The sequence below is a fragment of the Leptonychotes weddellii genome, chromosome 13, assembly GCF_054177405.1.
Source record: "Leptonychotes weddellii isolate Sample4059 chromosome 13, ASM5417740v2, whole genome shotgun sequence".
Lineage (NCBI taxonomy): Eukaryota > Metazoa > Chordata > Mammalia > Carnivora > Phocidae > Leptonychotes > Leptonychotes weddellii.
The window spans coordinates 74,625,388-74,648,327 of NC_138381.1; the positions used below are offsets into that span (position 1 = coordinate 74,625,388).

The following is a 22,940-nucleotide window of genomic DNA, read 5'->3' on the forward strand; positions in this document are numbered from 1 at the left end:
CATGATCCCAGGGTCCTGGGATCAAGTCCCACATCGGGCTCCCTGCTCTGCGGGGAGCCTGCTTCTCCCTCTCCCACTCCCCCTGCTTGTGTTCACTCTCTCGCTGTGTCTCTCTCTGTCAAATAAATAAAATCTTTAAAAAAAAAAAAGAGAGAGTGTGTGTGTGTGTGTGTGATGTTTAAAAATACAGCAAATGGTTCTTTTGGTATTGTTTTGAGCAAAGCCAGTTTTTAACATTTTCTTTCATAACACTCAGAAATCATTAACAATTGTTTGCATATTCATTTGATATGAGTTTTTTGTTGCTCTGTTTTTGGTTTCTTTTCGTTGCTTTCTTTTAACATTGGTCATGTTTCACCCTTTTTTTTCATTCCCCTGTCTGCAATCAACTTCTTCATTCCACTAAGGCTGGGCACAGAGTAAGTTTCTTCTCTTAGCTCGTACTAACAACGGTGGTCGGGTGGCTGATTACTGGGATTTTCACCCTTTTACAGTCTATCCAACAGGAAGTAGCCAAATTCCTATGCTTTGATTGGGTTGGTTCTTTATTTGAATTTAACAAGACTGCCATTTCCAGGATCTTTTGCTTTTTCAAAAGACTATAAACTTTGTCTAACCTGAACTGTCCAAAGTGTGGAATTTGGGCAAGGACATTCCTCAAAGTATGACATTTGTTATGTGACACTGTTTCCCCAATAACTTAGTCACCTATATGAAACAAGAGTTTTAGTAAGAATCTTTACTAGTTTGAAATAATTTTTGTTTGCTCATTCATATAGTTATATCTTTAAACTGCTAATAATCTGGATACACTTTGGCATAATCCATAATACATGATAGAATTTAGGTCATCGATCATTATAAAGTATCATGTCATACTAATATTCTTTTTAGCACATTCAGATTGAACAGCTCATTCATTTATCTTTCATCCTGCAATAGACATAGACCCTTTATGAGTTTGAGGTTCTTTTTTTTTAATATAGAAATCTATTTTTTACCTTTTTCTCAAATGCCAGCTGCCTACATTAACTATGTACTTCAATTCCTATCTGAAGGGATCCCCCCCTCTAAAGATGAAGATTGTTCTCTCTCCAGGTACTTTTGCATTGATTACCAAAGAGGGTGGAAACTTCATAGTGGTTTTTAGTTTTACACTAAGATGTTTTATCCACTAAGATCTGGATTGAAACAATTAAGTCATTGAACAAATACCAGCCGAAACTACTCTTTAAAAAGAAGAAACTTATTTAACAGTTTATTTTTAAAGTGTGCTAGTTTTGTAACCTTGTGTTACTTCAGTTACTCTGTGTCCTTTGTAATCATGTTGATATTTGTTGCAAGATGAATCAAGTTTGTTTTAGTAATAATTCTAGTTTCACACATTTTGTTTTTGATTAAGTTTAAAAGTCTATGGTGGCAAAACTTTTCTGTTTTTATTTTACTTTAGATATTTAATGTTTTCTTGGATGATATTAAGGAAGAGTCATGCCTTCTTTAAAAGCTGTTAAAGGGCATGTACATTTATGGATGGGATGTCTGTGTGGGAAAACATCCTGTTACAGAATGAAGGTGTTTATACTAATCAACATGAAGAAATTGATTGTTGTCCTTTGGACGATAAATAGTTAAAATGACCTTTTGACAATATTCCATTAAATGACTGAATTAAGTAATGTTTATATGTCAATTTTTTAAATTGTAAAATTAAAGTTTTACAGGATTGAGGTTTTTTATTGTTATACTTAAGTGCAAAATTTATTTTTGTCATCTGAGACTGTATTACAACTCTAAACCACCTTCTCCTAAATTCATCACTTATTCAGCTGATCTTTCTCTCTCTCTCTCTGTCTTTTTTTTAAATGCTCAAATGCACATGAAAGACTGTGAAGATGTTATTTTAAGTTTGGGAACCAAACTGAAGATACATAGGCCATTTAATCTAGATAGTAAAAATATGACAGTGAGGATTTCTCATAAGGAAGGAGGAGAGAATAGTGATCAGAATTCAAAAGCACGGGTTTGTCCTATTGAAACTCTATGAAACATAGGCTGTTTTTATTCCTTTGTCTATATAGCTAATAGTTTTTAGTAACAAATATTGTAAATTTTGGCTACTTTTCCTCCAAAGAGTTTCAGTCTAGTAAACATAAATTATAGAATTAAGTTTTTTCTCTATCACTACATTTTTAACAATTCTCTTTATTAATGTTCCTGGAACATTGGAATCAGTACACTATGTTTTACATTATAGCTGCAGAAATATGAATTACCCTATCACTCAAAAATGCCAAATTCCATAGGACCCCATAGTATATTTTTCATTTTGCAATTTTTTAAATTCAGTGTCATTTATAGGTCTCTAAATGAATTGCTTGAGAAAGCCTGATTTTATTCTTGGTAAATAGAATGATGACCTGTATTATGTATACACACGGTTTATGACCAAAATAAAATAAGGCTGATTAGAACAGAGTATGTTACCATCTGTGTCTTTGTTTAAATGGTCATGGTAAGAACTGTATGGATAACTTTCGCTTCTTTGGGTTCTGGAATCTCTGCTTAGTTTAAAGGGGAGTTAAGAGAGGAGAACATCTTGTTTTGACGTCATGTGTGACCTTACACCTTGTCTCACCTTGACACTTTAAAGTTGGTGTTGGTGTTAGGAGACCTGCACATCCCACACCGGTGCAACAGTTTGCCCGCTAAATTCAAAAAACTGCTCGTGCCGGGAAAGATTCAGCACATTCTCTGTACTGGAAACCTTTGCACCAAAGAGAGTTATGACTATCTGAAGACTCTGGCCGGTGATGTTCATATTGTGAGAGGAGACTTCGATGAGGTGATGTATTTCTCTTTACATTCACAAATATTTCTTCTCTTGATTCTTACATATGTAAGCTTTATCCTTTACACCTGAGTTTCGCAGTTGTCGAGGTTTTTTTGTTGTTGTTGTTAACTTCCCAAATACAAATTTACTACACATACTTGTCCCTTACTCTTTGAAAATCACCGATGTTAGACTATTCGGTAAACATATTAAATACTTGTTCTAAACTAAATTGATTGGGGCACCTGGGTGGCGCAGTCATTAAGCATCTGCCTTCAGCTCAGGTCATGATCCCAGGGCCCTGGGATCGAGCCCTGCATCGGACTCCTTGCTCGGCGGGAAGCCTGCTTCTCCCTCTTCCGCTCCCCCTGTTTGTGTTCCCTCTCTCGCTGTGTCTCTCTCTGTCAAGTAAATAAATAAATAAATCTTTAAAAAATAAATAAATAAAATCTTTTAAAAATAAATAAATTGATATGGAATAAAAGTGATTTTGTCACTTTTTTTATAGTACTATTATTTAGTTTATAAAATTTTTATTACAGACTTACCACCACTGCTGCTATCCTGTTCCAAGCCACCATATCACTTTCCTGTGTTCCAACTTTCTCATTCTACCCTTCCTCCCTCCATAGTTTGTTCTCTAAGTCGCAACCAGTGTGATCCTTTTTAGGTGAAGTAAGGTCACATCACCACTATGCTGAAAACCCTGCTGTGGCTCTCTAACTTCAGGATTAACTACAAAGGGGCATGAGGAAGTTTGGGAGGTGATAAAACTGTCCTGGGTCTTGATTGTGGCAGAGCTTACATAACTGTATGCATTTGTCAAACCCCCTTAAATTGTACACTAAAAAGAGTAATTTCACTGTATGTGAATTATACCTCAGTAAACCTGACTTTAAAGAACAAAGAAGTTCTGGGATTGCAGCTTTGTCTATTAGTTCATAATGAGATTTTAGGCAAATTACATCCTTTTTCTGGCCTTAGTTTCCTCTTATGTAAATATGATTGGAATAGATGATTTTTAAGATCCCAACCCATACTAACATTATATGATTTAGCATGATAAATCTGATGTGTGAAGAATTTCCTTTGTATTTCTGGTAAGCTTTTTCATAAATCATTTAACTTCATTGGTGCTGTTTACTGGGGTTCCTTTATACCAAACTGAATAAGCATAGTGTCTTTTTCTTTTTTTTTTTTTCTTTAGTGGATTTTTTTTTTTAAGATTATTTATTTATTTATTTGACAGAAAGAGACACAGTGAGAGAAGGAACACAAGCAGGGGGAGTGGGAGAGGGAGAAGCAGGCTTCCCACGGAGCAGGGAGCCTGACATGGGCCTCGATCCCAGGACCGTGGGATCATGACCTGAGCCAAAGGCAGACGCTTAACGACTGAGCGCCCAGGCACCCTCTTTTTAGTGGATTTTAAAAAAGAGTTCAGATAATCTTTCACCTGGGGGCAAAAGACAGGGAGATGAGAAGGGAAGGGGCAGATTTCTTGTCAATAAATAGAATATAGGTTTGGTTGGTTAAAAACATATTTGCGGTTCTGTTTGTGTTATGCTAAAGAGAGTTTCAGTAGCAAGAATTAAAATTTTTTGCTTCTGATTTGGCTCAACCACTTACTAACGTGTGACCTTGGGCAAGTTATTTTAACCTCTTTGCCTCAGTTTCCTCATCCATAAAATGGGGATCATAATAGAAGCTACCTCGGGGTGCCTGGGTGGCTCGGTTGGTTAAGCAACTGCCTTCGGCTCAGGTCATGATCCTGGAGTCCCGGGATCGAGTCCCGCATCGGGCTCCCTGCTTGGCGGGGAGTCTGCTTCTCCCTCTGACCCTCCTTCCTCTCATGCTCTCTGTCTCTCATTCTCTCTCTCTCAAATAAATAAATGGAATCTTTGAAAAAAAAAAAATAATAGAAGCTACCTCTTGGGATTGTCAGTATTAAATAGGTTGATACTTATAAAGCCCTTAGTGCCTGCTTCATACCAAGTGCTATATGGGTGTTAACTATCATTATTATTTGAAGCCATCTATATAATAAAGTCTGGGATATAATTTGAACACACTTAGCTTATAGGTCATATGCCTAGGATTCTTAGGTAGAGGAATCTCACAAATATGGGGGAATAATTATTCTCTACAGCATTCCCCAAAGAACTCATATTCTGTTAAAAAAAAAAACAAAAGATAAACACGAGGCAGGGATTGCTTGATAAATTCCAGTTTACCTGGAATAAGTTATGTTTCGAGCATAGTTGTAGCCTTAGAGACTGAGGAGAAATCAAATATTTAATAAATGTGTTGGTTGGGGAGCACTGTATCAAAATATCCACATGGGATTGAATATTTAACCAGGTTTTTTAAACATGAATATCTCTAAAAATATATGTATATTTTTATGTCTGTTTCTTATTTTAGAATCTGAATTATCCAGAACAGAAAGTTGTGACTGTTGGGCAGTTCAAAATTGGTTTGATCCATGGGCATCAAGTTATTCCATGGGGAGATATGGCCAGCTTAGCCCTGTTGCAGAGGCAGTTTGATGTGGACATTCTTATCTCAGGACACACACACAAATTTGAAGCATTTGAGCATGAAAATAAATTCTACATTAACCCAGGTTCTGCCACTGGAGCATATAATGCCTTGGAAACGTAAGTAGTAATTTGGGGATTTGGGGATTTTTTAAAGTTAATAATTGCATGTGTGACATTTCATAAAGAAGAAATGCAACCATTTCAATAATTATAGCCTTTTGGGCAATCTTCTTTTGGTGATTATTTTCAATATATAACAACTAGAATTCTCCTTGAATCCAAACTGTTGTAAATTCAAATTTTTAGTGCTGGTGCTTTTTAGTACAAAACACTGACATTATTTATATTTTCTTCCAGAAACATTATTCCTTCATTTGTGTTAATGGACATCCAGGCTTCTACAGTTGTCACTTACGTGTATCAGCTAATTGGAGATGATGTGAAAGTAGAACGAATTGAATATAAAAAATCTTAAAAGCCAGGCCTGTCTTGCTGGGCTTTTTTTCATTCTCCTGTTCAAATCAAGTAATTAAACATTTATGAGCCACAAAATTGTATCACTTTTATAATATTTTGCAGTAAAATAGATCGTCTTCTGTTAATACAATGTTCTAAGCTTCTTGTAAACTATATGTTCCGTTTCCATATATGATTTCTCTGAGGAAATGTCCGTCATACACTAAATGGTCCCATGCTAAGAAAAATATACCCTTGTAAATATCTTCAAAGTTGATATCTGGAACTTTATTACAAAAGTAGTGCATGAGGAAAAAAAATCTAGACTTTCTTGTATACATTTTTCTCTCCAGTAATAAACAGTTACCTTTCATTTATACTTTCTTGATAAACTGTGTTTTAATTTTTAAAAATCATAAAAATTAGAGACCATATGAAACTGCACCCAAGCATCAAAGTGATGAGGTAGATGGGTTGACCTTTCGCGGCTCATTTCTTACAATGTTCTGGGTCATAATGTTGGGCTCAGATTTGACCTTCTAAAGAATATACTATATTGGGGCGCCTGAGTGGCTCGTCATTAAGTGTCTGCCTTCGGCTCAGATCCTGGACCAAGCCCTGCATCGGGCTCCTTGCTCAGTGGGGAGTCTGCTTCTCCCCTGCCTGTCGCTCCCCCTGCTTGTGCTTGCTCTCTCTCACTGTCTCTGTATCAAGTAAAATCTTTTTTTTTTTTTTTAAAGATTTTATTTATTTGAGAGAAAGAGAATGAGAGACAGAGAGCACGAGAGGGAAGAGGGCAGAGGGAGAAGCAGACCCCCCGCTGAGCAGGGAGCCCGATGCGGGACTCGATCCCGGGACTCCAGGATCATGACCTGAGCCGAAGGCAGTCGCTTAACCAACTGAGCCACCCAGGCGCCCTCAAGTAAAATCTTTAAAAATATATATATATACACTATATTGACATTAGCAATAATTCCTCAAACTGTTGCTTTAAATTGCCCTATTCCTATATTTCAAGTTTTAATTTGTGTGTGTGTGTTTTTTTAGAAAGGAAGCACAGTAGAGTGAATACATAATGTAAAGAATCTTCTCGGTACAATTACTCCCAACTTACTCTAGTTTGAGAGTCCAAGTGTTTGGCAATTTTCATAAAACAGGGCAAATTGATACTTCCATTTTTAAGTTGTAGTCAAGCAGTAAATATTTATTAAACACCTTTTTTGCAAGTCTCTATAAATGCTATTCTGTATCAGTCTATTTTGGAGCTTTCCTTAGCCCAATCAAGAAAATACTTGTAGGGGATTCTCATGTTTTTGTCTTAGGACTTACTATAAGGTGAAAAGGAATTATACAGTTTATTTGACAGATTTAAAGAAAAACAATTTTAAGCGACAAGAAAATTTTTAATTGTATCTAGCTAGAAATACAAGCATATATTACACATAACTCTTATTACACAAATATCATTAGTACGTGGAACTACATCAAACCAATTAATTACACTGTTGTAAATGTTTCTGAACAAACTAAAATTACTTAATGACTTCATGGTGAATAACAATACTATCCTAAATGTATAAAGAGGACACAATTCACAACCACTCCCCCCCTTTTGGCACCTCATCAATTCACAAGACAAGGCTGTCAAGTTCACATCAGATGTTCTCCTTGTTCTTCAATTGACATCGATTGCATACACTTATTTAGTAAATCTTCTTCCTTTTTTTCTTCATTCATGTATGATTCAGAATCATTTGTAGAAACTGAAAGAAAAATAAGAGTTTATAATGTCTGTTTTAGAAATAAAGGTGTATTTCGTCCTGAAAATTGAGATTTGTATATAAAAACAACCTTCAAAATGACCTACCTTAGTAATAAGGCTTTCACAAAAACAAATCGCCCCAATTTTCAAAACTTAACCTTCCCCCTTCCCCCAAATCTCTTACTTTTTAAAATAAGATACCCAGTAAGTACTGTATTCAAGCCAAGTTATCGTATAGCAAATTTTCTGTTACTAAGTCCTATTTTGTCTTTGCTCGTCAAAATCTTTTGGTTACGGGAAGGTCATAGCTTCAGCATTCTCCTCTCCTTAAGCATTAAGTTCCTACTCCTCTCTCTTCTCTCAGGGACCACAGGGACTTTCCCCCTACCTGGGGTTCCTCCAGCTATTATCTTTGGACCCAGACTTACTTTCTCCCCTGCCATTTCCCTCATTTCTTGGACTGTCACACAGCAATGGGATAGGAGTTCAGAAGGCCTAACTTCCCTACTTCCTATCTACTTCCCTACTCATTGTAGGAACAACTACAAAACTGTTTAACTTCCACTTAATCCTTTCCACTTTATCAATTCTGAGGAATACTTCTGAGCATTCTTTCTTCCCCTTTTGCCCTTTTCATTTTGTAGTATTCTGCACTTGTAGGATCCTTTATGCTGATACTTACCAACTCTGGATTTATCGGAGTTGCTCCGCAAAATTTTGATACCACTGGGTTGGCTTGCTTCCACTGGTTTGTTGAATATTAAACAAAATTATAGAGGTGATACAGCCCTTCATAAACTATGATGCCATACAAAATATGTTGTCCATCCAAAAATGGCACTATCTCATAAAAGTGCTATGGCTTGAAAAAGTCATGTTTGTGGCTCTGGGTTCTAACAATTCATTCTGTTAAGTCTCTGACCTTGATATTATAAATACCTTTGTTTAGAAGTACCTTTAATCTTACTCCCCTGAGCAGTATGTTCTTTTAAGTGAAAGCAAAAACTGTATTTCATACTCATTTGGAGAATTAAAAGCAAATCACATTCTACATTTTTAATGTCTTCTGTAATAGAAATGAAATTATTGGGTTTAATATTTTTTTAAGCTAAGAGCTTTCAAAATGCATATTTTTAAAATTCCACATTTACCTGATTGCATGAACAGTTTGCCTGGTTTTCTAAAAATCTTCAGTGACTTACATCTTGTTTTAGATGCATATCCAGTTTTTAAACTATAAGAAAGAGAAGCATCTTAATTGGAACCAGCAAAATCAACAGCTGTCTAATGCATGTGGAAGACCATATAAATTCTTTTTATTAAGCCGCCAGCTTCACCCAAAAGACTCTTGCAGTCTCCTTTGACTTACTAACCCTGAAACGCAAAGCTAACTACTGTAGTGCAGGTTGAATAATCAGGCTGCTGCTTCTCTTTTTTTTCTTATTTCCTTTTTTTGTTTATAGTATTCTGTGCATAAGCAACCATATGCTCCTTTTGGAAGTGTTTGTATTATTTTAAATTTGAGTGGGAATTACTGAAAAGGGCAGTCTTGCAGATCTCTAGCTGATCAAGAAATTTTTACAGTTCCACAAAATGTGTTCTAAAAGGAGTGGCATATCCCAGTCAGATCAGTAAAGAGACTGTAAGATCCTTTTGTGCTTTTTGTCTAACCTATTCTGAATTTAGCCAAATGAACTTATTAGGAAACAAGCTTTAATCTCAGTTAGCAATCGTTCAAATAAAATTGGGCTATATTTTCCTCCTTTTAAACCATAAGAAACAGACCCTTCTTTGTTTCTCACTCGTCGCCAAAGGGAATGCTGTAGGATCATTTCAGGCGCGGGTGCAACTGCCATATTAGGAGGCCCCGAGTCCACTCTCTCCAGCTGGTGTCGCCATGTGGTGCAGGGGTAATGCTGCTTCTGGGAGGAACGAGAACTGAGGCGGCTCCTGTGATGAGTGAGGAAACCTGTCATACAGATCACCTCTGTTAGAAGACTCTCTGGTTTCTTGGGAGAACTAGTGCGAAACTAACGAGGTGCACCTGCCTGGCTTTTGGGAGCTGTGCTGGATCACATGCATGTACTGCCTCCTCATTAACGCCCGCAGATAGTTCGCATTATAGATCTTAGCAATGCTGCACAGATAACGCTTCTGGCCTGTGGTGAGGTCTGGATGCTAAAAGACAAACGATTTATAGGCACTGTAGAACAAGAGGTTGGCAATATTCCTTATCTGAAGGGATGAATGTTCAGGAGAGCTGACCATCTGTACATTTTGCTTATTCAAATTCAACTATGCTAATCTGGCCCAAAAAAGAAAGAAATGGCCATTTAAACAGCACAAGTGACTGCCTGCCATTTCCACTCAAGTGATTCAGATGCCTCTGAGGGGTGAGAACCACTACCCTAGAAGAGTAAGGAGAGCAGGGATATGCTGTTCTGTGAGTCTTAGTTCCTGTGTGCCTCTCAGTGAGTGTAGGCATCTTACCTTCTAAATACAATTTTTGAGGTATCCTGTGGTATCTAAAAGCAACTCAGCTATTCTACTTAGTCTTAACTAAAGAAACAGTCTTTTCTAGCACCAGAAGAATAACTGTCTGTGTTGAACAGACTGAGGAGTAGTCTATTGGTCTTTGGTAAAAGTAATTTTAACTAAGATTTTCACTTGCTGATTTTAGAAAGTAACACTTAAAATGCAAGACTCCCCTGTAGATGTATGTGTGTATACACACACAGGATTTACTGAATGAATAGGTAAATCCAGAGAAAATTCAAAATGTTGGTCAGAAAAATTGACCAATTTGCACAGACTATTGTAACCTTCATTTGCATTGCTCTCACAGGGATACTTCTGGCAGTTATGACCTTTAATGGGTAACAGAGGTTCAACAGTTGTAAAATGCTGACTGCCATTTTCTTTACTTGCTTGCTTCTAATTTTACAGACTTTCAGTGGAAGCTATGAGTTTGGGTTTCCATCTCTAGAATGTAACTTTCCTTAGGGGAGTTGAGCTTCCTGAGTAAAGGTACATTAGATCCCAAGTATCATAAAGCCCTGAAAGAAATGATATGGATATGATAAGGAATCTATAATGATAAAAAGCCTTGTATTCATGTCATGGGTTTACTCAGCGGGTATTTATGGACTAGACAATAGGCTGAGTGTACCTTGTCTTTTGAAGTGCCTTACCCTCTAAGTAGCTTATCTTCAATAAAAAGTTCAGCTCTGAATACACAGAATTTGGTATTTAAACAAAGTACTGGTACTTAGTATACCTTTAGAAAGGACGCATCGGTCATTGATTTAGGGATGTGAATTGCTTGAATTTGAGGAGTTTTCCACAACTCTTGCAGCTTGGCTATGTGTGTGTTCACTTTGTGTCCGTCTTTGATTCTGTCTGTAGGCAAGGACATTATGTGAATTTCATGAGCAAACATCAGCTCAACAAATTGATTATTAATATCTATATATTTACATGTGTCTGTCATTATCCTGGAGTAGTAGTATGAGTCATTCTGTTAAATCTGAAGAGACTGTATATGGCCATTTGGTTTTAGAGCATACAAAACTCTAAGATATTTGTAAACATTTACCATATATATATATATATATATCATTATATATAGACTACATTATTTTGAACTTAGCTGAGATGAAAACTGTTGACAGTAGCTTATTTTTGTTGGCTTACTGTATGTCAGACCATATTAAACAGGAATATACATGCAGAACTTGCACTGTAAAGATTTATAACAATATTTTATCATTCATTTGACTTTAGCATATAGTATTAAACTCAAGATAGAATAACACAAATTTTATATCTTTAGTGAGGCAGTGTTAAAAGGAAGGGCTTTGCAGAATTTTACTAAAACTTATTTTTATACAATTTCAACGGATGTGGATAGATTAAAAGAACAGTTGTTTAATAAAAAGTTGAGACATATCTAGAAGAATGAAACTAGTTTTCAGTTTCAGACATACTGAAACCAGTAACTTAATTTAGAGTATAAGCTTCAGTAGCACTTTGGGGAAAAACAGTATCTGGGAAAATTTCACTAGTAAATAACTCTTTGTAACCCTCCCCTTCTTCCCACACACTCCCTCCCTCCAGACAACTTTCAGTCACTATAGTTAGTATCACTGTAAATCAGTTTGCATTTTCTTGAGTTTGATTTAAATGGAAACATACAGTATATATTCTGTTTGTGTCTGGCTTCTTTCCCTCAACATATTTATACTGAAATCCATCAGTGTGTGATGTGTAACAATAGTTCATTCCTTTTTATTGTTGGGTTATATTCCAACAGATCACAATTTGATTATCCATCCACCTGTTCATGGACATCTGGATTGTTTCCAGTTTTAGGCTAGTATAAATAAAGCTGGCAGAACAGATTTTCAAGTTAAAAGTTTGTATTTAGAAGTTGAATTAAATAAACACAATTTTGTTTCAATACTGACAACAAAGGCCACTATAATTTTACATATTAAACTTTAGTTATTTATTTCTTCAAGATTTTGACAAATTGGAGAGTTAATTCAGATAAGTAAGGGTTATATTTGCTTTACTGAAAGACTAACTAGTTTGCCAACAAGGGGAAAATCATCTGGAAATTATGTTATTATGACCTTTAAAATATAATTTGGAATCTATAATAATAAAAGTTTATTTTTTAAAAAATCCTTTTTCAAGTCATAAATGTGGACTAATTAGCTAAGAATATATCTTTTGTGTCCCTGCTAATCAATATTTCTGAGATGTGTATTATAGCCTGGACTAAAATTTAACTTCTCAAAAGCTTGATAACATTTCTTTACAGAAAATGAAACATTTATAAATATTAGTTAGGGGCTCCTGGGTGGCTCAGTCAGTTAAGCAGCTGACTCTTGATTTAGGGTCCAGTCACGATCTCAGGGTCTTGAGATCAAGCCCTGCATCCAGCTCCACGCTCAGCAGGAAGCCTGCTTGAGATTCTCTCTCCCTCTGCCTTCCCCCTCTCAAATAAATAAACCTTTTTAAAAAATAATAGTTAAACTCAAAGAGAAACACCCAACTGAAAAATGGGCAAAGGACTTGAATAGACTTTGGATGTCTCCAAGGAAGATATACAAATGGCCAATAAGCACCTGAAAAGATGCTCACTATCACTACTCATTAGGGAGATATAAATAAAAATAACAGTGAAGTACCATTTTATACTCATCAGGATAACTATCATTTTAAAAAATGACAAGTGTTAGCTAGCATGTGGAAAAACTCAGACCGTGTGCATTGCTGGTGAAAATGTAAAACGGTGCAGCCCCTGTGGAAACAGTGTGGTGGTTCTTCAAAAAATTAAACAGAATAATCACCATATGATCCAGCAATTCCATTTAAAAACCACATTATTTGTATGTATATATGCATTTTTATGTATGTATATACACACAGATATGTGTCTGTGTGTTTTTCTCAGGTAACTGTAAGGACTATACATTTTCCAAGGAAAAGTATGAATCCAGGTTTATATATCATTGAATTGAAATTGCTCCCCCCCAAAAAAATGAGACACCTTTGGGGGTTTGTCTTACTCTCTTAATTCCAGCAGCTTTATCCTTTATTTCAAGTGAGAGGAAAAATAGCAGCATTGAAGTTGTTCAAGTTAGAATTTTTCCCTTCAATTTATTAAGTTGTTCAAGTTAGAATTTTTCCCTTCAATTTATAAACCCCAGGCCATACTCTTTGCTTTTCAAACATCAGTTATAACACAGTTCTTTTCAGATTCATTGCTATTTTGAAGTACTCTTTTTAAAATGCTTGATGTGAAATATCCTAACAAGAGAAAAAGAACCTGCTGGATTGTTCTTTGAAAATCTTAAAGACTAAGTTCACCAGGATGCTAATAGTCTATTTTTAAAAAGCCTTTGTGTTGGTAGTTACAGCAAAATTAGCATCTCTGAACCATGTTATTTATAAGTATTATCTGCTTTATATGCTCTACTTACCAATACCTTTGGAATTCTGATAATAAGAATGTCCAGCTGATCTGTTGGGGGGGGGAAAAGGATTTAAATAATATGTAATAATTGACAGCTTTATAAGCATTAAAGAAAGTATTTTAAATGAAAAAGAGACAGTATTGTATATGCTTTTTACTTTTCATGTTTCCATCAGATGGAATATCTTGCAAATTTTCTTCTGTAATCCTGGTGATATCCTAATGGCTCCAGGCTTTTTCCAAGTGAGTTATCTGAGGTTTTTACCGTACTAGAAAGGATTTACCTTAAGCCAGATTTGGTCTTACTTTTAAGGCCTCTTAATCTAATTCCTACACTGAGCTCAATAAAGTAGTTTGGGCTTCTGTGTTATCTGTGGTATTTCCTTGCTCTCTTTATTTTTAATAAAGTAACTTGATATGGAAAAGACTATCTTGTTCTTTACTGTATGTAATTAAGGTCTACTGGAACTGATAAATTGGTCTGGAATGTTTCTATTTTTGTACACGTTCTTTTTTCTTCTTTCAAATTAAGACAAAACAGGCTTCCTTCCTGCTTCCTTCAATTTATTCAGTGACCAAGTGTTCATTGATCTCATGATATATTAGGATCCAGCACTTAGTCAAGCACTATAATGAACACAAAAGACAAGACCCCATCTTTAACAGTCTTCCAGGGGCACCTGGGTGGCTCAGTTGGTTAAGCGGCTGACTCTTGATTTGGGCTCAGGTCATAATCTCGGGGTCCTCACTCAGTGGGGAGTCTGCTTGAGGATTCTCTCTCTCCCTCTGCCCTCCCCCCCTACCGTGCACATCTGCACTCTCTCTCTCTCTCAAATAAGTAAATCTTTTTAAGAAAGTCTTCAATCCACTATATATATATAAATAATGGTCATGGGTGCAGCAGGAGCCATGACTGTGTGCTTTTGGAGAGGAACACCCCGCAGTTCTCACTTTTAGGGAAGAACTGATGGAAGGGATGAGAAGGTACTGAAGACTAATTGTCTTCAGCATCCGGGAAATAACAGTAAAAAACCTGCTCAAAATAAAATGGATTTATGGGCGCCTGGGTGGCTCAGTTGGTTAAGCGACTGCCTTCGGCTCAGGTCATGATCCTGGAGTCCCGGGATCGAGTCCCGCATCGGGCTCCCTGCTCAGCAGGGGGTCTGCTTCTCCCTCTGCCCTCTTCCCTCTCGTGGTCTCTGTCTCTCATTCTCTCTCTCTCAAATAAATAAATAAAATCTTAAAAAAAAAAAATAAAATGGATTTATGAAGAAAAACTTCAGTGGGAAGAAAATGTCAAGATCAAGATGCCTCTAATATTCATAATTATCTGTCACATCGGCATTATGAATTCCCTGGACATAAAGGTGGCTAATGTCGCACACACGGAACTGATTTATTGACTTGGAAGCCCTCCGTTGAACCTCTGTTTCTGCTGGGCCCCCAACCCCCTCTTTTTGTAGAGATCCTGTGGGAGACTGCATATTTTCCAGCAGGTTTCGCAGCGCCCCCTCGGGGCAGAAAAATGCACCCAGGCAATTGTCGCAGTCCCCGCGTTTAGTCATTGCACCAACACTCAACCTTACCTCACAAGCCCTTCCCCTAAACAGTGAGTCGGCTTCCATCTGTCCCACCCCGGCCACAACAAAGGTTCTCCCCTCCTCTCACTCAGTCCACCGGGGACCAGTCCATTGGAGCAGCCAGCTCCCACCCCCTCCTCCACAGGGGATCCCGACCCGGGGCCGGTCGTCGTCCTCCCTAACCCCTCAGGGCCCCTCAGCCTCACCCGCCGCCGCCACCCTCGGTCCCGGCTACTGCGGGAGGCTCTGCGGAAGAGCTGCATTCTGTCCAGTCGGACCCCGGACCCTGGCCGGGCATCTCCTCCCCGGTGCCCGGACCTCGAGCAGCGTGCGGAAGCAGCCTTCCCCTCTCCCCTCCCCCGTCAGCACGCGTACGTCAGGCCGGGCGATACTGGGGGTGAAGAGGCGGACGCCGTATTCTAGCCCCCTCCGATGTGCTCCGGACACTGCCCGAATAGCTTCGGGAGAGCGGGGAGGGCAGATGCACGACGCTGGAATTAAGTTGGGGGAGGGGCAGGAGTTCTTTAGTTGATTGCGCGCTTGCACGGTTTGTGGAAGGGAGCAGTCACGGAAGGAAATATACATGCCCTCTAAAACAGGAGGTGCCTTCCGGACCCTTAGTATTCCAGACCCTCTACAAATGTGCAGATCTTGACTGTCACCATATAGGTAAACATCAGTACGCTAACCAAGGACCACAGTCCCCGGCGCAGGGATGCACTGTTAGCCGTTATCACCAAGGCAACCAGGCGTCTCTAGTATCCCAACCGCCGATTTCCGCCAACTACTTCTGCACACACGCAAACTGTCCACCCTCACCCCTCCCCGCCTTAATCGCCCCCCGCCCCCAGCTGAAGTTTCCTGAGAACGCGTTTCACACGAGATTTGACCTGCGGGACGCTCCGTAGTCAAGGATGCACTGGAACAGAAGGCACAAAGTGACTTTGGGTTGCGATTGGTTCGCACGTGGTGTTCCCGGAACTCAGCGAGCGCCGCGCGAAGGCTGAAGGGAGCGGGGCGGTCGGACTCTGTTGTGCGGCGGGCGGCACCGGCTACCGGGAGCGCCGACATGCCTCGGTATGCGCAGCTGGTCATGGGCCCGGCAGGCAGCGGGAAGGTGAGGATTTGGCGGGAGAAGAAGAGAAAGGTCGGAGCTCGTGGGAGGCAGGGAGGTTCTAGTCCTGACCGAGGGACCAGCGGGTGCGTACACTGGGGACCCTTGGGCAGCGCGCTTCTGCTGTCTGGGCTTCAGTGCTCGTTGCTGCGGTTTTGAAAGTGAAGTAACCAACGGTGGTGCTAACGTTTATATTATACTTATGCCGCAGATACTGCTTTTAAACTAATTTATTTTCAGAACAACGCTGTGAGATAGGTCCTGTTATTCTCATTTTTGCAGATGGGAATTTTACAGAAAATGAGACACAGAAAGGTTAAGTTCTTTTTTAAAAAGATTTTATTTATTTATTTGACACAGAAAGAGAGAGACAGTGCGCACAAGCAGGGGGAGCCGCAGGCAGAGGGAGAAGCAGGCTCCCAGTTGAGCAGGGAGCCCTATGTGGGACTCGATCCCAGTACCCTGGGATCATGACCTGAGCCGAAGGCAGCCGCTTAACCGACTGAGCCACCCAAGCGCCAGAAAGGTTAAGTTCTTTGCCCAGGATCCCACAGCTACTAAGTGACGGCTGGAATTTGAATCCAGTTTTGTGTAATTGCGGAATCTGGCCCGGTCTCGCTCATAGAAAGTTCAAATGAGGTCTTAAATCACTGTTGTCAGAGCTTGAAACATGGACTTCTTGTATATAGAGGCGATTTTAGGAGGTACATAGGCCTAACATTAATGAACATTGAATCATATATTGAGAAAGTTACTCCCTTTTCAATCCTCTTTCAGTTTGCATTGAAGTGAAATTGTCAGTTTAATGCTTTATATCTTTAATACTTTTTTAATTCCCAAGTCTCTTCAGAGATCAGATCTTAGAGCTTTTGACATTTATATTTAGCTAGGACAAAAAGAGCTTTAAGGGTATTTAATTTTATGGTTACCTTCATGTTATAAATATAACTGGTTTTCTATTTACAATAGAGGTATAATTTTTTTCTTGTAAACAAGTATGAGTGGAATGATATGAGAGGCATTCAAATATAGAAATGGGTGAAAGGGGCGCCTGGGTGGCTCAGTCAGTTGAGCGGCTGCCTTCGACTCAGGTCATGATCCCAAGGTCCTGGGATCAAGCCCCTTGCTTGGCAGAGAGCCTGCTTCTCCCTCTCCTTCTGCCTGCCTGCCGCTCCCCCTGCTTGTGCTCTCTCACTCACTCTCTCTCTCTCTGTGTCAAATAAAAAAATTTTAAAAAAAGGCGTCTGCCTTCAGCTCAGGTCATGATCCCAGGGTCCTGGGATTGAGCCCCATGTTGGGCTCCCTGCTCAGCAGGGAGCCTGCTTCTCCCTGTCCCTCTACCTGCAGCTCTGCCTACTTGTGCTCTCTCTCTTTGTCAAATAAATAAATAAAATCTTAAAAAAAAAAAAAAAAGAAATGAATGAAGGTATTAGTCAAATAACAGGAGTGTGAGAAGCACTGGAGTCTGTGGAGGTGTTGTCTGGCTTCAGTCTTGAACATATTGTTCTAAGGTTTGACCTATTCTGGGTGTAGGAGATCTACATGTGACTAATATAGCCCTTGCCTACCCAAAGTCTGTAGTCTATTTGGGAAGACTGATAGATGCCTTGCCAATTAAAATATAGTATGATGCATGGAGCGGGCCTCCTCTTAGGCAGAGAGAATATATGTGAAAAGTCACTGAGCATGATAGAAGTTATTTCTATATTCCAGATGAATTTTCAGACTGATTGTGTTAGACAAGTACCTTCCTACAAATTCTTGATGCCTACTGTTAGAAGTACTCACTCAGCATGTTCTCTGTGCCAGGCACTGTTCTGGGCCTTGGGAATTGTGTAGTGAACAAAACACACGCACACATATGCACACAAATCTCTGTTCTTGTAGAGTTTATATTCCAAACATATTAAGTGAATTAGAAATAATTACCACACATTTATGATGTACCAGTGCTAGTCCCTAGGTGTATAAAACTGAATAAAAGACATCCCTGCCTTTAAATAGACAGTGGATAAATCAGACAAGTACCCTAGAGATTTTAACATAGTGTGTTAAGGACTACATGAGGGATAAGGAATTCTCTAAACCAAAAGTTGCAAACTGATAGCCCACTTCTAGACTGTTTTTTGACCTCAGTGTGCTCTCATTTTGAAATACTCTTCCCCTGGCTTGGCAAGCACATTCACATCCCTTGGCTCAAACATAACCCCCCCCTCCCCAGAAACATCCCTGACTACCCTACTTAAAGCTTTGTTTGGACTATAATCATCTTCGTGGAGACATTGTGTGTTAGGTGCTGCATGGTATGATCAGAAGTCTTCCCTTTAAATTCCATTTGCTGCATGTTAGAGCAGCAAGGAGCCTTAGTGATCGTGGAGGCCATCCAGTTAGAGACAAGAAAACTGGGGGGTGGGGCGCCTGGCTGGTTCATTTGGTGGAACATGCAACTCTTGATCTTGGGGTTAAGTTTGAGACCCATGTTGGGTGTAGAGATTACTTAAAAATAAAATCTTTAAAAAAACAAAAAAAGAGGGCGCCTGGGTGGCTCAGTTGGTTAAGCAACTGCCTTCGGCTCAGGTCATGATCCTGGAGTCCCTGGATCGAGTCCCGCATTGGGCTCCCTGCTCGGCAGGGAGTCTGCTTCTCCCTCTCCCACTCCCCGTTTGTGTTCCCTCTCTCGCTGTGTCTTTCTCTGTCAAATAAATAAATAAATAAATAAATCTTTTTAAAAAATAAATAAATAAATAAAATAAAAAAACAAAAAAAGAAAGAAGAGGAAACTGAGGGGCAAAGTAGAGAAGCACTTTGGCTAAAGTTACCGGTGAGTCCCAGCCAGGTCTGGATCAGGTGTCCCGACTCCCAGCCCGGTACCTTTCCTGTTTTCAGTCAGCTTCTTGGTCAGTGAAGGCACAGTTTTGGCCTTAGTGGACACCAATCAAGGGATACAGGGTGTCCTTTTGGGGGTGCAGGAAGTAGCAGTAGACTGCCTGTCGCTCTGACCCCCTCATGCCTTGTGACATTCCAGAGCACCTACTGTGCCACCATGGTCCAGCACTGTGAAGCCCTCAATCGGTCTGTGCAAGTTGTGAACCTCGATCCTGCAGCAGAACACTTCAACTATTCCGTGATGGCTGGTGAGTCCTGAGCAGAGCCTTCCCCCTCCTTCAGGAAAAATAAGGGGGTGGAGAGGCTGTGAGTGCTGGCCGCTTGGCACAGAAGCTGAAAACTTAATTATTACAGTCTGCTCCCCTGTTTCATGGTGAACAGCATGAGGCTGAATGTCATCTGGTGACATCCACTCATGGTTACATGTGTGACAGTATCCTTTCTTGGTCTTTAGGAATTAAGTGAGTAGATTCCTCCCTCGTCACACTTCCCTTCTGTCCCTTTCCATGCTTAGTCCTGCTGTGGTGAATCGGGTTTACTGCAGATCATAGTATAAGTGAGCAGCTTAACTGTTTTGTTTTTTAAAATTCTTTTAGGGGCGCTTTTTGCTCCTCTGTCTCTTAAAAAAATTTTATTTATTTAATTTTTTTAGAGAGGGGGAGAGGGAGAGAGAGAATCTTAAGCAGCCTCCACGCCCAGTGCGGAGCGCAGCTCAGGGCTTGATCTCACAACCGTGAGATCATGTCCTGAGCCAAAATCAAGAGTTGGACACTTAACCGATTGAGCCACCCCGGCACCCCTCAAATAAAACTCTTCTAATATAATCATTCAGATGTCTTTGAACACCTACTTTATGCCAGACACCAGGGTTCTAGCGGAGAACAAGGCAGACATTATCCTTGCCTTCATGGACCTTTTAGCAGGGAGATGAGCAAAATGATAAACATTACAGATTGTGATAAGGACTAGCAAATAGGCCGATGAAAAGAATAGCTTGCTTTAGGAAAGGTAGTTGGGAAGAAGTCTCAGGAGGGGAGATTTGGGCCCAGATCCGAAGATAGTAATGTCCTCACCAAGCTGGGGAGAGGCCTTCCAAGATGAGGGAACATCAGGTCAATAAATAGCCTAGAGATAGGAAGAGGTTTGGTATGTTTCAGAAAAAGCAAAGATGTCAATGAGCTGGGGCGTAATGAGTGAAGGAAAGAAGTGGGTACGTGCTAGTAGGACATGAGAAGTTTGGGTTCTGTCCTGTTTTCATAGTCCATTTGAGCTGCTTTAACAAAATACCATAGACAGGGCAGCTTATAAACAACAGAAATGTATTTCTTATGGTTCTGGAGGTTGGAAGCCCAAGATCGGGGTGCCAGCGTAGTCGGGTTCTGGTGAAGGTCCTCTTCTAGGTGGCAGACTGCCGACTCCCCACTGTGTCCTCACATGATGGAAGAGGGCAAGGGATCTCTCTGGGGCCTCTTTTATTAGAGCACTAATCCCATTCATGAGGCACCACCCTCATGACTTAATTGCCTCCCAAAGGCCCCACCTCCTAATATTATCACCTTGGGCATTAGGTTTTCAACATAGAAATTTTGAGGGGCCACAGACATTCAATCTGTAGCATCTGTCAGCAGTGGAATGTCATTGGAGGATTTAAAGCAGGGGAGAGGATTGACATCTGATATACATTTTTAAAGATAACTGGCTCTCAGATGAAAAACGGACTCTGGGGGGTCAAGAATAGAAGCAGGGATGAGCAGGATGGCTATTGCGGATGTCTGAGTGGCTTGGACTACTGTGGTCAAGGTGGAGATATAAAGAAGCAGGTGGATTCGGTACCTACTTTGCAAGTAGAATTAGCGGCATTTTATATACCAGAGCGGTGTAAGAAAGGAAGGAATCATCAGGGGTGACTCTTAGATATCTGACTTGAACTGCTTGAATTGCTGAAGAGAGTGTATGATACCATTTATCGGGAAGGAAGACAAATCTGTTTAGGTTTGGGGCCGTTCTCTTTGCACTCACTAAGCTTGAGACATCTGATATCTAAGAGGCGATGTCAAGGAACCAATTGGATATAATAGTCTGGGACTCAGGGACAAGGTCTGGCTTCAAGGTATAAACTTGCGAGTCAGCAGCATATAGACAGAAGATAAAGTTCCAGGACTGGATGAGATCATTTTGGGAGGAAGTATGGGAGAGAAGAGAACCCAAGACCAAGTCTTGAAGTTGTCTAATCTTCAGAGTTCTCGAGGAGGGGGTAGAGTCAGTGAGGTCGGAGGAAAGCCAGGAAAGTGGAGCATCGCAGAAGCCAGGAGGAGAGACTGAAGAAAACGCTTGTGTGCTTGGTTATATCAGGTATGATAGAAGTTGTGGGAGATGAGGACAGAAATACAGTGGCTGTTAAATGTGGGGACATGGAGATGGAGGTGACTTTGCCTAGCAGTTTCAGGGCAGTGGTTTGAGGAGTGGCCTGAAGGTGATGCAATATCAAGCTTCCCTGTGAAAGGAGCAGAGAAGTGGAGTGAGACCTGGGGGTAGGAGGGTCAAGGGAGGTTGCGTTTTAACACTGGAGATGCTAACTATGGAACAGACTTGATTGCTGAGCAGAAAGATCCAGTAGAAAAAGAAAAACTGAAAACGCCAAACAGTGGGAATAACTTCAAGAGCCTGAAAGGGGAAAGGGATCCCACACAGGTGGGGAGTTTTGCCTTCACTAGAAGTGGGGTGCTTTTTTTTTTTCTTAAAAATTTTATTTTTAAGTAATCTCTATACCCACTGTGGGGCTTGAACTCACAACCCCGAGATCAAGAGTCTCATGCTCCACCGACTGAGCCACCAGGTGCCCCAGGAGTGGGATGCTGCTGCTTTTGTAACCAAAGGGAAGACAGGGTGGAAGACACCATGTAATACTGGTGGTGGGAATATGAGAAATTCTCTTTTGTTGGCTTCTGATTTCTGTTAATGACATGTGTGCCGTCGGGACATGAGGGTGGCTGGAAGTGAGTGTGAACGGGGTTGGGGAGGCAGGGGTTGAATGAAGAGGAGGAAGTATGAAATAGTCATCTTCCGTAGGGAAAGGGATTGCAGGGACACCTGGGTGGCACAGTCAGTTAAGCATCCAATGGCTTGATTTTGGGTCAGGTCATGATCTCGGCCGTGAGATCGAGCCCTGTGTTGGGCTCTGCACCAAGCGTGAGCCTGCAAGATTCTCTATCTCCCTCTCCCTCTGCCCCTCAAAAAAAAAACAACAGCAACAAAACTTTGCATTTCTTTGGGATCATTTGGTTGCACCCAACAGAAAGCACTGAAGCCAGCTTATGTAAAAGGAGGATTTTTTTAGAAGGAATCAGGGGATCTCTCACAAAACCCAAGAGCAAGGCTTAATGAGAGACTAGAACCCAAAACAAAAACTAACAAACTGAAACTAGCTTTCTCTCTGTCTCTGCCTTTTTCTCCCTCTTACAGACAGACGAACTTTCTCAGCTTCACGGGGCCCAGCAAGGTGCCACCAACTTCAGGTTCATATCACTTTCTGGTCCAGATGTCTTAATGACTGACTTGTGTCCTTGAGTCATCATTTTAGAAGGTCCAATTTCATTGTCCCAACTTGAGTCAGATGTTTACCCCTCGGATAGGGAGAAGAAGTGCATAAGAAGGTATTATCCACATAAACGTGGCTATGAGTGAGGCAGTGCTCTGTGAACAGAGGTTGTAGGTTTGTGCACAAACATAAAAAAACCTATGGGAGAAGGTTATAAATACAGATTTCCAAAATTAGTAGTAGAAGAGAAC

At 40.2% G+C, this 22,940-nt stretch overlaps 2 protein-coding genes across 5 annotated transcripts in view; one reads left to right on the top strand and one right to left on the bottom strand.

Annotated features, from left to right (window-relative positions):
• The window catches only part of VPS29 (VPS29 retromer complex component), an 8,045-nt gene extending 1,840 nt beyond the window's left edge, over positions 1–6,205 (top strand). The window contains exons 1-5 of one of the 4 annotated variants that reach the window (XM_081802255.1): positions 1,024–1,098; positions 1,884–2,020; positions 2,651–2,842; positions 5,252–5,487; positions 5,728–6,205. In XM_081802255.1, coding sequence (XP_081658381.1) covers positions 1,035–1,098; positions 1,884–2,020; positions 2,651–2,842; positions 5,252–5,487; positions 5,728–5,845 — 747 coding nt within the window. In that variant the 5' untranslated portion in view covers positions 1,024–1,034 and the 3' untranslated portion in view covers positions 5,846–6,205. Of the gene's footprint in view, positions 1–407; positions 420–1,023; positions 1,099–1,883; positions 2,021–2,650; positions 2,843–5,251; positions 5,488–5,727 lie in introns of those variants that run through there. The other 3 variants (XM_006736976.3, XM_081802257.1, XM_006736978.3) reach the window with 3 other exon arrangements.
• A 957-nt stretch (positions 6,206–7,162) lies between these two features.
• On the bottom strand, positions 7,163–15,694 carry FAM216A (family with sequence similarity 216 member A). Its single transcript, XM_006736975.3, has 7 exons — positions 15,358–15,694; positions 13,579–13,619; positions 10,866–10,987; positions 9,637–9,766; positions 9,374–9,557; positions 8,740–8,822; positions 7,163–7,589 (listed from the first exon to the last, which is right to left on the bottom strand). The coding sequence occupies exons 1-7, from the start codon at positions 15,447–15,449 to the stop codon at positions 7,477–7,479; spliced, it is 765 nt and encodes a 254-aa protein (XP_006737038.1). The 5' UTR covers positions 15,450–15,694; the 3' UTR covers positions 7,163–7,476.
• Between the last annotated feature and the right edge of the window lie 7,246 nt (positions 15,695–22,940).